Source organism: Anas acuta, chromosome Z (genome assembly GCF_963932015.1).
Source record: "Anas acuta chromosome Z, bAnaAcu1.1, whole genome shotgun sequence".
Lineage (NCBI taxonomy): Eukaryota > Metazoa > Chordata > Aves > Anseriformes > Anatidae > Anas > Anas acuta.
Window position 1 is genome coordinate 67,326,441 of NC_089017.1, and position 13,764 is coordinate 67,340,204.

General features: G+C 39.8%; 1 protein-coding gene across 2 annotated transcripts in view; it reads left to right on the forward strand.

Annotated features, from left to right (window-relative positions):
* The window catches only part of SVEP1 (sushi, von Willebrand factor type A, EGF and pentraxin domain containing 1), a 126,241-nt gene that overhangs the window by 38,767 nt on the left and 73,710 nt on the right, over nucleotides 1-13,764 (forward strand). For both annotated transcript variants that reach the window (XM_068667827.1, XM_068667826.1), the window contains exons 4-6: nucleotides 5,288-5,446; nucleotides 5,692-5,871; nucleotides 9,902-10,081. In XM_068667827.1, the coding sequence (XP_068523928.1) occupies nucleotides 5,288-5,446; nucleotides 5,692-5,871; nucleotides 9,902-10,081 (519 nt within the window). The remainder of the gene's footprint in view (nucleotides 1-5,287; nucleotides 5,447-5,691; nucleotides 5,872-9,901; nucleotides 10,082-13,764) is intronic.

Here is a 13,764-nt window from a genome sequence, read left to right on the forward strand (position 1 = left end):
CAGAATACTTTGGTTACAAGAGCAGGCAAGAAAGATTACTGCAAAACATATGGAAAAGGCAGGGGACTGGGGAGTTCTGTGCCGTCAAGGCTCCCATCATATGCCTCCCTTGTTATGCATGTTCTCCCTTTGCAGGAGCCACTCAAAAATGCAGCAGCAGCAGAATGGTTTTTGGAGGACGGATGGAGGGCCAGGTAGCACTGCGTGTTGGTCCAGTGAGACATCCCACACCTGATCTGCTGCAGCAGCAGGTGGGAAAGCATCAGGAATTCTGTTTGGTGTGCAACAAGGATCTCCATTCCCTCCACGCAGGTTGAATTGCAGCCCTAGGCACCTCCTTCCTTCGTTGTCCGCCTTAAGCTGAACCCATGCGTTTCCTAGTGAAGCATATTTTGTTTGGCAGGCCATTGTCAAGGGACATACAGCCCTTCATTCCCATTGTTTCTTCTAATGGAGGTTGTGCCTGGGTCAGACAGTACTTAGTCATGATGAGAGATGAAGATACCGGTGTTGAAAGATTCAGCACATGATGATACACTGTGAATTCTTTATACTTGCTTCTTCATGAAAGTTTTGACTTTTATTTCGTAAAATAACTAAGCTTTATAGTGAGGCCCTATCATGCTACCCAAGTTTAAAAAATAAATGATGTCAAATATTGCTACCACAGTATTTATTTCATAAGAGAAAGTCAAGGTGACAACTTTTCTAATTTTCATGTTCATTTTGGTATCACCAGGGCACAAGAATCTTAGATTAGGTGAAGCAGTGAGGGGTAGCCCACATGCTCAGGCTGAAGTTCTCCTCCTCCAAAGGCATAAACATGAGTTAATTTGAGTTTTAGGTTGTCCTGGTGTTGTGGACTGTAATTAAAAGTAATTCTAGGCACACAGTGGATTTTCCCTATTGCTTCCAAAAAACGAATAAAAATGCAAGACATTGTGTGCCAGGTCAAAGATCCACATAATCAAAAATCTTCTGTCTATGCATGTTCGGTAACAAAAATGGAGGAAACAGGAAAAAAATCGTATAAACATCCAGCGATCACTGTTGAGAGATCCTGTGACATATGATTGCATTACTTTTATTAGACAGCAGCGGAACAAAATCAAAATAGATGTTCATGGTATACTCTGATTCTGGGGCTGATTCCGCACTTCATTACGCTTCATACTTATCCGTATAAACAGTGTCATAAAAGTAATTACAGTGGCATACAACCAATGGAACTGGAAAACTAGGTTTGCTTTCTTCACTTAGGAAGTTTGGGGATTAAGCTAAAGTCATTTTTGTGTTTGTGATTTGCATCGGAGTATCATTTCATTTAAGCTTTACATATGCAGGGAAAAATGAGAACTACAACTACAGTCAGTACAGAATATAGAAAATAGAGCAATAGTGTATACAAATAGAGCTGAGGTTGATGTGGGAGAGAGCAGAATATAGCCTGGCTGATTCCTGCCGTATCCTGCTGAAGATAAATCCTTAATCGGATCCTTCATTAACATGAAGTGTGGAAAAAACAGCTCAAGCCAGAGATTACTTACTAAATGTAGTTAGTGGAAGAAATTATGCATTGAGGAAAATGTGAAATCCCTCAAATTAATCTTTCAAATACCTGGAGTTTGACTCTCCTCTCTCTTACACTGGGATAAATCAAGAATAATTCAATTTCAGTGACTGACATACTAGCATAATTGGAGAATAAATTGAGCTTGCCTGCTCTCCCAGGATTTTAAAAGATTTACATTTTTAAGGCAAAATTATTTGCACTTCAAATTTTTACTCATCCATTCAGAGGACGAATCATGACCCCATGTCACAGACTGTGACCCTTTAATATATGATCTCTACCTGCTTAAACCCTGGCTGGAGTCTTCTTGCCACTCTGTGGGTTCAATATCAGTTGGCTTAAGTTTGTCTCTGGTTTTAGTATTCACTGCTTAAAAAAAGTCAAACTAGATCTTCATGTTAAGTGATCAGTGAAGCTCTGAAACGTACCTCGTTCTATGTAGTCACTTTTACAGTGTTAAATTCCTGCTTGAAGATTAAAACATCAAACTAGTCATTACTGTATACAGGCAGAGCAGAGTTTCTACTGAATTTGAAAATCTGTCTTTTGATTTTTTGATGATTTCCCAAACCTTCCACATCCGTTTTTCAGCTTCACACAATGCCTTCACATATATTTGTACTGTCCGTGCACCTCCATTGACTGAAATGTTTTTATGCCTGCCCTGTAGGTTTTTGTTTCTAGCAAGCCTATGTCATAGTTGCTTTCTACTGATTCTCTTCTACATGCAACTGAATGTATTTTTTGATATATAAAGAGATAAAGTGTGTTGCATTGGTAGCCTAAGTCATCATGCCGTGTAATATAAAACAGAACAGAACAGTACCGGATTTTCTTACTTTTTTTTTTCAGTTAGTTGTATAACTCAGGAGAGTATAACTGAGGAGGATAATGCAGGCATGCTACAGTAAGCATTTATTATTTTGTTCTCATTTCCTATGGGAAGATGAATGCGCTGACATTACCACAATAGAAAATGCATATAGTTGGCAAATGTCCACCATATTCTGAAAGCTGGTTGTTGTTGATGGCAACTTCAATGTGAGCCGTCTTTCTGTGGTTGGGGAGTGTAAGATGTGTGCCTGTTTGAGTTATCACACTAATCCCTGCTACCAGATAGCCTTTCATTCCTGTAACAAAAACGTAATCCTCTGCTGTTACTCGGTACTCATTGTTCTGGTCTGAAGAGGGAATTACATTAAACAGAAGGCAATTTCTTGTTCCTCCCCTTGCTTCTGGACAAAGAACAACATGGTTCCCATGTAGGCAGTACTTAAATCTTCTGTTGAGAATATTGTGCATGTGCATGTGCACATTTGCACATTTCATGAGTGTCCTTTCCCTTTAATGGCTGATACAGTTAAAATTGTTTCCACATTTCTAAAATTTCTGCCTTTTTTGTCATTCTTGAAGGTGCCAGATCAATGTTTGTTCACACTGGGGATCGTCCACACACTGTTTTGAACCTTTTTCTACCATCGTATTGTTGGCAAGGGAAAGCAACCTTTAAAAAAAATGTAATTGTTTTTACAGGTTAGCACTGGAGAAGGGTGATCTTCAGGCAGTTTTTGTGGGTATAGAGGGTACGTTGGTGAGTGCAGACTGGTAACTAGAATTCTGTGACAATTTGGCACTACTCAACCCCAGAGAGGTGCCTGTGCGATCGGTCAGTCACAAATGGGATCACTTGTATTCTTCAGTTCTTCAGAAGAGAAAGAACTTGTCAGTTCTTTCTCTTGCTGATAAACGCGTCCTTGTATGCAAGGAGAAGATGCCTGCACCGAAGAGAGGAGAGAAGTAGTAACTGTCCGAGAGGAATGTCTTTGAGGGGAAGAACAGGTGAACTGTATGAAGGGGATTTTTTTGCAAATGCTTTACTGAAAGTCCCAGAAGAAAATTTAAGAATTCCCAGCTCTAATTCTGATTGGATACTTTTCCCTTTTTTCTCCTGAAAAGCTGTCACTTCTATTTATACCCTTTACTTTTGGGGCATTTTTGTACTTTTTTTAAAAGTGTATTTAAAATACATATCTGTAACATTGAAGCCAATTTATAATGCTCATAGTCACCCCCTAACTTGTAACCACTATGACTGCTTTCTTCAAAATAAAACTGCAAATTTTTCTGAAAGTGAAATAAAAATATTATCTCTGGAAGCCATGCAAAACACCATGCTTTTCTTGGAAAGAAGTGCTAACTGTTCATACAGGTTGTTCTTTACGGCATCATTCAGAAAATTTAACTTATTATGGTTGAATCTCCCTTGATGGGTTGAGGAAAAGGTGGCTAGAGTTTCTGTTGGTTTTGGAGGGCTGTTTTTTGTTGTTTTGTTTGTTTTTTTTTTCCTTTTCAGTTGCCAAGAAAGCAGAATGCTGTTTTCATTACTAGGACAAATGTCAGAGTATTTTAGCACATAGTTACATAGTTTACAAAACAAACATAGCTGGTCCAATATCTACCAAAATACAAGACTGATAATGACATAATCTTTGAAATCTGGGAAATGTAGTTCAACAGGAGAAACTAACTTTAGAGACAGATTACATCTTACCACATAACGGAGAAGACACTTGAAGGCATTTATGGTCAGGCTCAGTCACCTGATGGCTGTGGAGCTGTCCATTGCCAGTTGTCTGTACCATGCAGAGGTTCCTCAGACGGTGGAAAGTGGCTGCACTTAGGGCAGGAAATGACAGACTGACTTACCTGCAGTCTGCAAGTGAACGTATGCCCATTAGAAAAATTTATAGACAATGAAATTAATGAAGTGAGAGGTTCACTATTAAGTAACCTCAAAATATTTGCTGAACTTTACATTGGGAGATATGTTTTTCAGCTCAAGTACCTTTGAGTTCTGTGTCAAATGGCAATCTGACCAGTCAGCACTTCACTTTATTAGCACCTGGTAAATAGTCACTCTCCTGTTCTCACATCAGCTTTGTAAAATAAATAAAGATAATTATTGTAATTTCCTGAAGAATGGAATTCAGAGCAAAGAGAGACTTATCCCACCCATCTGAAATTCTCATGTGAGAGGTCACTTTTCTGTATGCATTTTCCCTGTCATTGAAGATATCTGTAAATCTCTTTAAGGCTTGTGCATTGGAGTAACACAGAGTTACAAATGTTAAATGGGATATAAATGTATAGAAAAGCATCTGGGAGCAGTTACTTTGATTAATTGGTTCATTGTTTGTGGTTCATACATTACTGAAAGCACAGTGTGTAGATCATCTATAAATCATAATGTGTAAATCACAGGCAGGCATATTTGTGAGGTTCTTTGGCTAGTTTGGTGCTAAGAATTTGTGTGCATTAAATTTTGGTGTAGTTCTTCTGTAGGCTAGGATTTTGTCCGAGGTAACTTTGTACAGCTGTAAATCAGGAGTGTCTTCATGAGATCAGTGCAGGTTTTATCGGAGGAAATCTGGTGTCTTCTGGGACTGTGCATCTGTTGAAGAGGATAATTCATGGGCTTAACCTCAGTTCTCAAGCAGACATTAAAGAGACCTTCAACAGGTTCAGTGGGCTTTAGTTCATCTCCGTACAACTCTACAGGCTTTAAGCTGAGAACATTCCTTCCCTACGTGACTGGCTCTATGAGGAAGGATGGAGGAATGTAAAAAATGTAAAGCAACACATTGGAGAAGTGACACAAGCTGTGAAATGTGGTATCCTGAACTTCTTTTCTTCTTGTTTTGTTTTGCTCAACAGCTTGTCCCCCAGGAACATACAAGCCTGAAGGTTCACCAGGTGGAATCAGTACTTGCATCTCCTGTCCCGACGAGAATCATACTTCTCCACCAGGAAGCACCTCCGTTGAGGACTGTATGTGCCGGGAGGGATATCGTGTTGTAGGACAAACCTGTGAAGGTAAGTGTTTCTAGCCAGAAACTGAACGGTCCTGTAATCCACGATGCAGTTCTGGGGCAGCTTCATTATTTGTCTTTGAAAGACAAGTCAAATTGCATGCAAGATTTTGTGTGTCTCTCCAAAACAGCAGAAGTACCAAGGTGCAACTAGAATTGGAAATGGAAAAAAAAAAAAATGTTTTCCTTCAGTAGCCTGCTACATTCCAGCTGGTGTGATAACTCTGTTGTGGTTGTTTAATTATTTAGTTGTTCACTGCCCTGAACTGAAGCCCCCTGAAAATGGTTACTTTGTCCAGAATGTCTGCAACAATTACTTTAATGCGGCCTGTGGGATCCGGTGCAAAGCAGGATTTGATCTCGTGGGAAGCAGCATCAGGCTTTGTCAGCCAAATGGCCAGTGGTCTGGATCAGAGGCTACTTGCAGAGGTATGGATGTGTGCTTGAAAAGTCATTTTCTTTTGGGATCGTTTGTTCTTAATAGTGATTTACTCTGATTTATCCCTGGTTAGGTGTGCAGGTCTGACACTCTTAGATGAAAGAGTCACCTCAGTCATTCTGTTTCCCTCCTTCCTAAAATGATAAGAGGATATCTACAAGAGAATGTAGAGCATTATTTACTAGGTAGTTAGTCAAACATATAACAAGACCTTGCCACACAGGTGTCTTACAACGGCCATCAGTCTTCTCACATAGGCAGGCATTGGCTTACAGTTCCTTCTTATGAAGAATTAAAGTAGGAAGGCCTTGAGTATAGTCCTCTGAAGATTTTTGAGTGGAGTTTCACAGGGGAACAACTGACAGTATCCTAGGAGTTTGCTGTAAGGGAGCATCTGCTGGAAAAGTAATAAACAGAAAGATTGAAAGGGAGAAGACATGGGAAAGAGCATCCTTAAAAGCATGAATGAAAAAATTATTTGTAGAGCTCTTACAAGTATGTAGAAAGACAGTTTGTTTTTTTTCATCACTTGCTTTTGCCTGAGGTTCTTGGTTGTTTAGAAGAAGATGATGCATCCTCATGCTGTCCTGCCTGGTATTTTCCCCCAAGGAGAGCCTGAAAAAGCAAGTAGCAGCCTTCATCTCCTCAACAACCACAGTTTGTAGTTTAACATGTTTAGCTCAAGTTGCATACACTTGATATTGGTCTGCACACCAGAATGTAGTAAATGAGAAGCAATCACCTCCTACAACTCTTGTCCTGGCCATGAATTTTGGGGAAGAAGTGGAGTAGGTTCTTGGCGGCTTTAGCACTTTATGCTACTACCAACACTGCAGCCCTTAAGGAAACAGCAACCGATGATTCTCAAAGCAGGGATCTGAGGTGCAGTTCCTTGGGACGTTCTTAGAGCAGTTCACTTTTGCTTACACTGCAGGGCTGTTCTTCAGATAATCTGGGAAAACTGTCTTCTTATATAGCTTCCAGTAAGAAGACAGAAAGGATAAGCTTGAAATAAAAAATAAGCTGCTGTCCTGTACCTCTAGGGTGCCTTCAGAAGGCAAAAACAAAGAGATAAAAACACGGGTTGAAGATTCATACCACTTTAGGTAGACTCGGGTACTGGGGAATAGCTCCTGCCTGTCAAAGCTTTTGTTGCACAGTGGTGTAGAAAAGCGGAGAAAGCTGCAGTCAATGACAAAGAAAGGATCCTTTATCTTCACTGTCTTTACTCAGGTGGAACTCTCTAGTACTTGGGAAAGCTTCTAGAGCAACTAAAAATATTCACCTGCTGGGTGTAGGTGCATGATCTTCCTTTAGCTAGGGTTTTGTTTGGAAAAGTAAGGGAAAAAAATGATTTGAGGTATTGTCTTGATGTTGAGCCAATTTCATTTGAAACATTGAAAGGATATATTTTTGCCTTTCTCATGCCCCTCCATCATCCTGAAGACTTCCAATCAAAAAATATATGTATTAAAAAATCCTACCTTTACATGTGCTGGATCTGCTACTCTCTATTCATTCAAACTATGGAAGGGAGCAAGATCAAAGACACGGTTTATAGCTGTCTTGTTAATCCCAGGGGTATTTTATCACATAAATTAGGACGGGACCTTAAAGGAAAATCCCTTCGCACTGCTTTGGATATTGACATTAAACACTCCTCAATTGCTCTGCTAACTAAAATCTGCTGTGCTATTGGAAAGCAATTTATGCAGTTATGTCTTGCAATTAACTGTGACCCATGATAAAAAGCCCTATGAAGTGTGTACGTAATCCTGATAAATGTATTAGGAGAAAACACAGCGCAAGCAGAATATACCTTTGTTGATGTTTTCCCTGACTTTAAGGAAATATTTACTGGTCATGGAAAGTGTTTAATTGACAAGAGGATGGATTTGTGTTTTAAGACATGAAAACATAACCAGGATAACGTGGGCTCGATTCCCAGTTTCCATCAGAGCCATACTGAAACTCTGAAGGAAAGTGAACACAGAAACACTGCAGAGGCAGGAGCACTGGGGAGTACAGCTAGCGTGGTCAGAAGAGGTGACTAGACTTACAGAGTGGTGGAAGCACTCTCCATAGACATTACATTGCTGAGGTGCTCCTCCTCAGTGCTCATAATTCATTCAGCCTTCCTCAATAATAACCACAGGGCTTGGTAGTATTTGCTTCCTTGTACCACAAGTTGGTTACTAAATGCTTCCATAGAAACAATGAAAGAGAAAGCCTATTCTCTTCTGCGTGAAGCATATGTGATTCAGCTGCAAAATGTCTTTCCTATTCACTGCACTGCAGTTCAGGTGCAGCTTATTAGAAAGCTGCTCAGAAGTGTTGAGTGTCACTAGCAAGATGGAAATTTCAAGGTCTTTTTTATACTCTTTCATGCACTCTCTAGTGACCGCCTGTCTGTATGTGTGCATGAGAGGAATAGTATTTTTAAAGAGTGAAGATGAGACAGTGGTAATACAAAGATGTATCAGATGCATCTGAGTGGCTTTTTTTTCTTTCTTTTATATCCTAGGTTACCTAGGTTTCCCTGCAGATTTTTTTTTTCACTCAGATTTCCTATAGCTATGTTCACATACAACATTATTTAATGAGGGTGGTTTGTTTTTTTTTCAGCTTTGAGGGGCTTGTGGTTATTGCCATTTGTACACATGATTTCATTTGAAGGAGAGGTCAGCATATTGGTCAGCATATTTCCCCTTTTATTCGTTTTAGGGAGTATCATGCTCAGTTCAGTCCACATGTCCAGCTGCAGGCATGTCTTGTCTCATCAGTATGCACAGTAAACAACTACTGGGAAGACGAGAGAAAGTTGCCAAGTTGGCTTACTTTCAAGTGTATTTGGAGAGGAGCTTGTGGTCTGCCTCCTACCAAGCAGCAGCTAGGATGGTTTACTTGGTAAAATTGGCATTCCTACCGCAGCAGAGAAGCCGTCCACAGCTCTGAAGCCATACATTGTGAGAGCTTGCCCCCTGCCTGCAAGGTCAACGGAAGCTGTGGAAACAGTCCTGAGAAAAGAATAGTTTAGAGAGCTGCAGCCTGCTTGATTACATTTTTGATCAGCCACGCTGTTTGCCTTTATGTATGCTTTTCTCCCACTAATAACTTTTGAACCAGCACCCTCCAGCCTTGCCTGAAGATGGTTTTCAATGATACAAGTTTTCCATAGCTTTGGAAAATCAGCAGCTAGTTAGAGAAGAGAGGCATGAATTGTTGAGGGGAAAGGTACGGTAGGACCTCAGCAGGCATCTATCTACTCATTTCGGCTTGCTGTCACCCTGTCATATATATATATTATCATCATCATCGTATAGTTATGTCCAGTCAATGGGTGTGCATGTCTCAGCTGTTCAATGCAGGTGACCCCAAAGGTGTGTACATACAGAGGGTAGCAAGGGGATGAAAGGAAAGAGACAGGTACTGGCTGAAGAGGAGAAGGGGAGATAAATAAATTAAATCGAGGCCTTACCAGTGCCTGCATCAATAAATTGAGGAGTGCCTCGGGATGTTCCCAAGCACTGGGACACAGTCATCTGCTCTGTTAAGCTCTTAGCTTCTTCCCTGGCATGCCCTCAGCCCATACCAGACTGGCAATTTGGAATTTCCCAAACTGTCAGGCACGGCTGGGGAATTAGAAACATAAGAAAGATCCAAAATTTTCCATAGGATTGCATTTGCATGCAATCCTGGAGGCTGATAGACTTTACTAGCATAGGTTTCTTGGTGCCAAATGTCTCCAAAGGTTGGGTACTTTCCTGGGGATAACGAATTTGCTAACTTACATCAGAATTTAGGATGGTGTAGAATTGTGTTCCTAACTTCTTACGTGTTACATAAGACACTCTTTCAAGAAAAGGAAGGCATCAGTTGTTCCAGCCCTAATCCCTAACTCTGTTCCAACTTCTGTAACTAGTGTACAAAACAGTACCTTCTCTATCCCTGAAAACCTTAGGACTAGAGTTACGGGTTCTCAGTGCTGCAGAGTGAACTTTTTTTTTTCTCCCTTTGCAGTTCGGACATGTCCCAAACTTCGGGCTCCTGAAAATGGTCAAATTAATTGTTCAACAGCTGACGTCTCCTATAAGACCGTATGTTTACTGACCTGCAATGAAGGCTATGAAATACAAGGAAATGCCAAACTCACCTGCCTGGGAACCTCACAGTGGGATTCAAAGGAGCCAAAGTGTGTGGGTAGGTATCTGGTTGCACTCTGTTCATGTCAGAGCACAGCCTTTCCTGATGTGCTGTCATAAGTGAGAAACTCTAACAATTTCAATAGCTGATGAAGCCAAGGTGAGAGTGAGAATTTGTTTATGGGTGTTTCATACAGATTTTAAAGTTTGGGAGGGGTGAAACCATTTGTAAATGGAATAAGCAGGAAGATTAACATTCAGATCTAGCACAGACAACCAATAGCCAAAAGGTTGTTGAATCTGGTGAGTCACCGTGATGTGATAAGTTGTAAGAAACACACATCTTGTAGACTTACACCACAGATTAACCGTGAACAGAGGTTTGAGTTACCCTCTTAAAGCTGAAGGCTCAGGTGTGTCAGACAGGCATTGTGAGTGCCAAACAGAGTTGTGGCTGTTGTTTCTGCTGAACTCACAGCAGGAAATAAGTTGAGAAATATTAGGAACCAAAACACTAAGGCAGAATTCAGAGGTCACACCAAAGGTACAGCAGTAGGTAGGCATATATTGCTGTTCAGACACTTTCAGTTACACAGAGAAATAAAGGATTGTAGATTTCTGAAGTACTCAGTTGAGACTACTGACAGGTACCGAATTCACTTAGAAGCTTAAGAGGAAGAAATAGCATCTAAAACACTTCTGAGGTTAGACTGCAAGAAAAAGAGCACAAGCTTAAAAGTCCAGCATTTCAAAAGCTGATCTGGTGCCGACTAACGCTTGAGTTAAGTACATGCCACCTGGCTCCAGTTAGGGTAATGCTGGCAGGGTAATTTGGGTTGAACCTGTGACTATTTTTGAACTACAGTCCTAAAGATGTGGACTTTGCTTGAGACAAGAATAAATTTCTAACTGAAGATATGTGTTCTAAAATCAAAAAGTATTAATTTATCAGGAGAGTTCATTAAGAGATCCTAATCTCTCTTCTGTTGAAGTCAGTGTAAAAACTTCAATTAACTTCAAAAGGAAGGGACCCTGAAATCCTGTTGGAAGATTATAATTGGAAGATTAACTATATTCATCAGTTGAACTCATCCTTCCTAGCTTAGCATTTTGATTATTAAAATCCATCTCTTCCCTGTATCAGATTTCTTCACACCATGCAATTTTCCTTCCATGCCCGGATTACCCTTGGCAATGGCTTATTTTTGCTGAATCTGAAAATCCAGTATAAAAGTTAGCTTTGGTTGTCCCAGAGGGAAACGTGTGAGCTAGAAACAGCCTCTGCCATCAGGCTTTCCGAGATTCCTTCTCAGTACTGGTGTGTGGAGTTTCATTCAGAGAAAGATATAAACGAGGAGACTCTTAAGAGCATGTCCCCTTCAAAACGTATCCTTGGTACTCATTTTCAGAACATTCATCATTATCATAGAAGTGTTCCCTATTTATTTTTAATCCAAGCAGTTTCTAACTATTATTTGTCATCTGCTGGATGAAAGAAACCAAAAATCCTTGTGTATTTATGCATATGTAGTTAATAATTTATCTATTTCCAACCCTTCTGTTGACAAAATGAAGTGGGATTAGGGTCGGTCTCCTGCCTTGGAACAGATTTCTTGGATCTCAGGGTACACTTGTAGCTGTTTTTCTGAGTGCTTTCCAGTTTGAGTGGACATTAATGCAAAGTTTACCATATTTAAAAGTTAGCTCTGTAAGACTGTACTGCAACCATCTGTAAACATAGTTGCCACAGTGTCATCACATAATCTGGATTGTTTACAGGCACTTCTGTGAGGTCTGTTTCATATACGTCTTTTTCCAAGAGAGTGGAAGTTAATGCTTATTTGCTATTTGCATGTATTTTTAAGTCTTTTTTTTTTTCATGGTGTTTGCAATTAGTTAGCTTTGCGTAGGTTGCATTACATTACAGACTGCTTAAAAACAAAATACTTGCTAAAAGGAAAGGCTTTATCTCTGTCCAAATCGAAAAAAATGTATTTCCTCAGTCATGTTCTTGTGTTTCTTCACCCTGTGATGAAGGCCTAATATTAAGCACATTAAAAGTAATGAACTTTGCAGGATACCGTTCCCCTTGCTTTGTTCAAGTGTTCATGAAGAAAGATAAAATCCGGATGGCATCCAGGGTGTTGATGCCATCTAGTGTTAAAAAAAATAGTACTCCACAATTCTAATAGCAGTTGACCGATAACTTTCCCTGAAATGTCTTTGTAAAGGGGTTGAAGGAAGGAAGTGTGATTTGCTTGGTAATCTATTTGTTAGTTACTGTATTGAATCATCTTGGTCTCTTAGACCAGCCCAGGTTGGAAGTGACCCTGAAAGATACCATCACTCTGTTCCTCACAGAGTCCGGACTTCCTGGTCAGCTTTATCAGACCATGTAAATGAGCACAAATAAAAAAGCCAAACAACAATAATACAGCTTATTTGTTTGTTTGTTTGTTTGTTTCTGGTAAAAACCTGTCCCACTTTAAGCAGATTCCCTGTGGCTAGATATGCCAAAGGTTAACCTGAAACTTTGTCTGATATTTCAGGATTGTGCTCTGCTAGGATCTTGCTAGTATACTTGGAAGCATCTTTATCAGGACTGTTACCACTTAGCCAAGAGCTGTAGTTTTCTTTTTCTTACACTGTGTCTTTTACAGCCTTTCTTCTACTTATTCCCTGAGTAGCATTCATCTTAATGCTTTTAGCTTGTCCATTCAGACATTGTTTTTTTCCAGTTCGTGATCTTTCTTCTATTTGTCAGTATCCTTCCATGGTGACCAACCACAGGTTAGATTTTATTTTTTTTCTGATGGAGTTGTTCTGCATTTCACAGCCAACAGCATCTACCTGCAGTGAATGTGTTAACATTTACAATCTTTGCAGCCTGTTGAAATATCTGTTCAGAAGCTGCAGCCTGTTGCAGTTATTAATTGCTTAGACTTAGACACATTTTCAGTATTGCGAGTTTAGAGGACAGGAAATACTTAAAATGCTTAGAGTATTTAAGATTTGTTTCATGCAGAAGAACCAGTTTTCAGTGACTGCTGCATATTTGGGGAGAATATATACCCTTTCTTTGGGAAAGAAAAGGGATATGTACTGTTTTGAATGTGAATCACTTCTGTGTCATTAAACCATCGCTAAGAGATGAACAGAGCTTTGCCTTCTGTAGCTGTGTTGTTTTGTTTTGTGTGTGTGCCTTTGTGTAGAAACTTTCCTGCTCTCTTCACCAACTAGCTAAAGAGTTACAGTTCTTCTCATTTGCTATAGTCAATGAAGCATTTTTCTTGTGTCTTTGTTCATTACCTGTTGGAAGAATCACTCCTGAAAGTCTGCTTATCGGAATTAATGTGATAAACATTTTTGTCCTGTTTGTTAATGACTGCATGTTTGAAGTAAAAATAATACTCCTTGTCTCACATGGTAAAAACAACAGCTCAAAACTGAACAAGGCTGTGAGAATTGGACATGTTTACATACATTGCATTGTTTGGAAGTTTACACTTCAGTGCAAATATGCTTCAGAATTTGTATTGAATTCTTGTTACAAAACAGTTCAAAACCTCAATTCTAAGCCTCAGAGCAATCATCGTCCCTTCTTAACATTGGAGGGATGTTCAGCTGCCTTTTATTGTTACCCTCAATCTTTGCATCTGGATCTGAACACAGTCAAGACCAATCCTAGTTTCACTCAGTTTGGAGTACAGTAGGCAAAATCACATGCCATATCTCTGATCT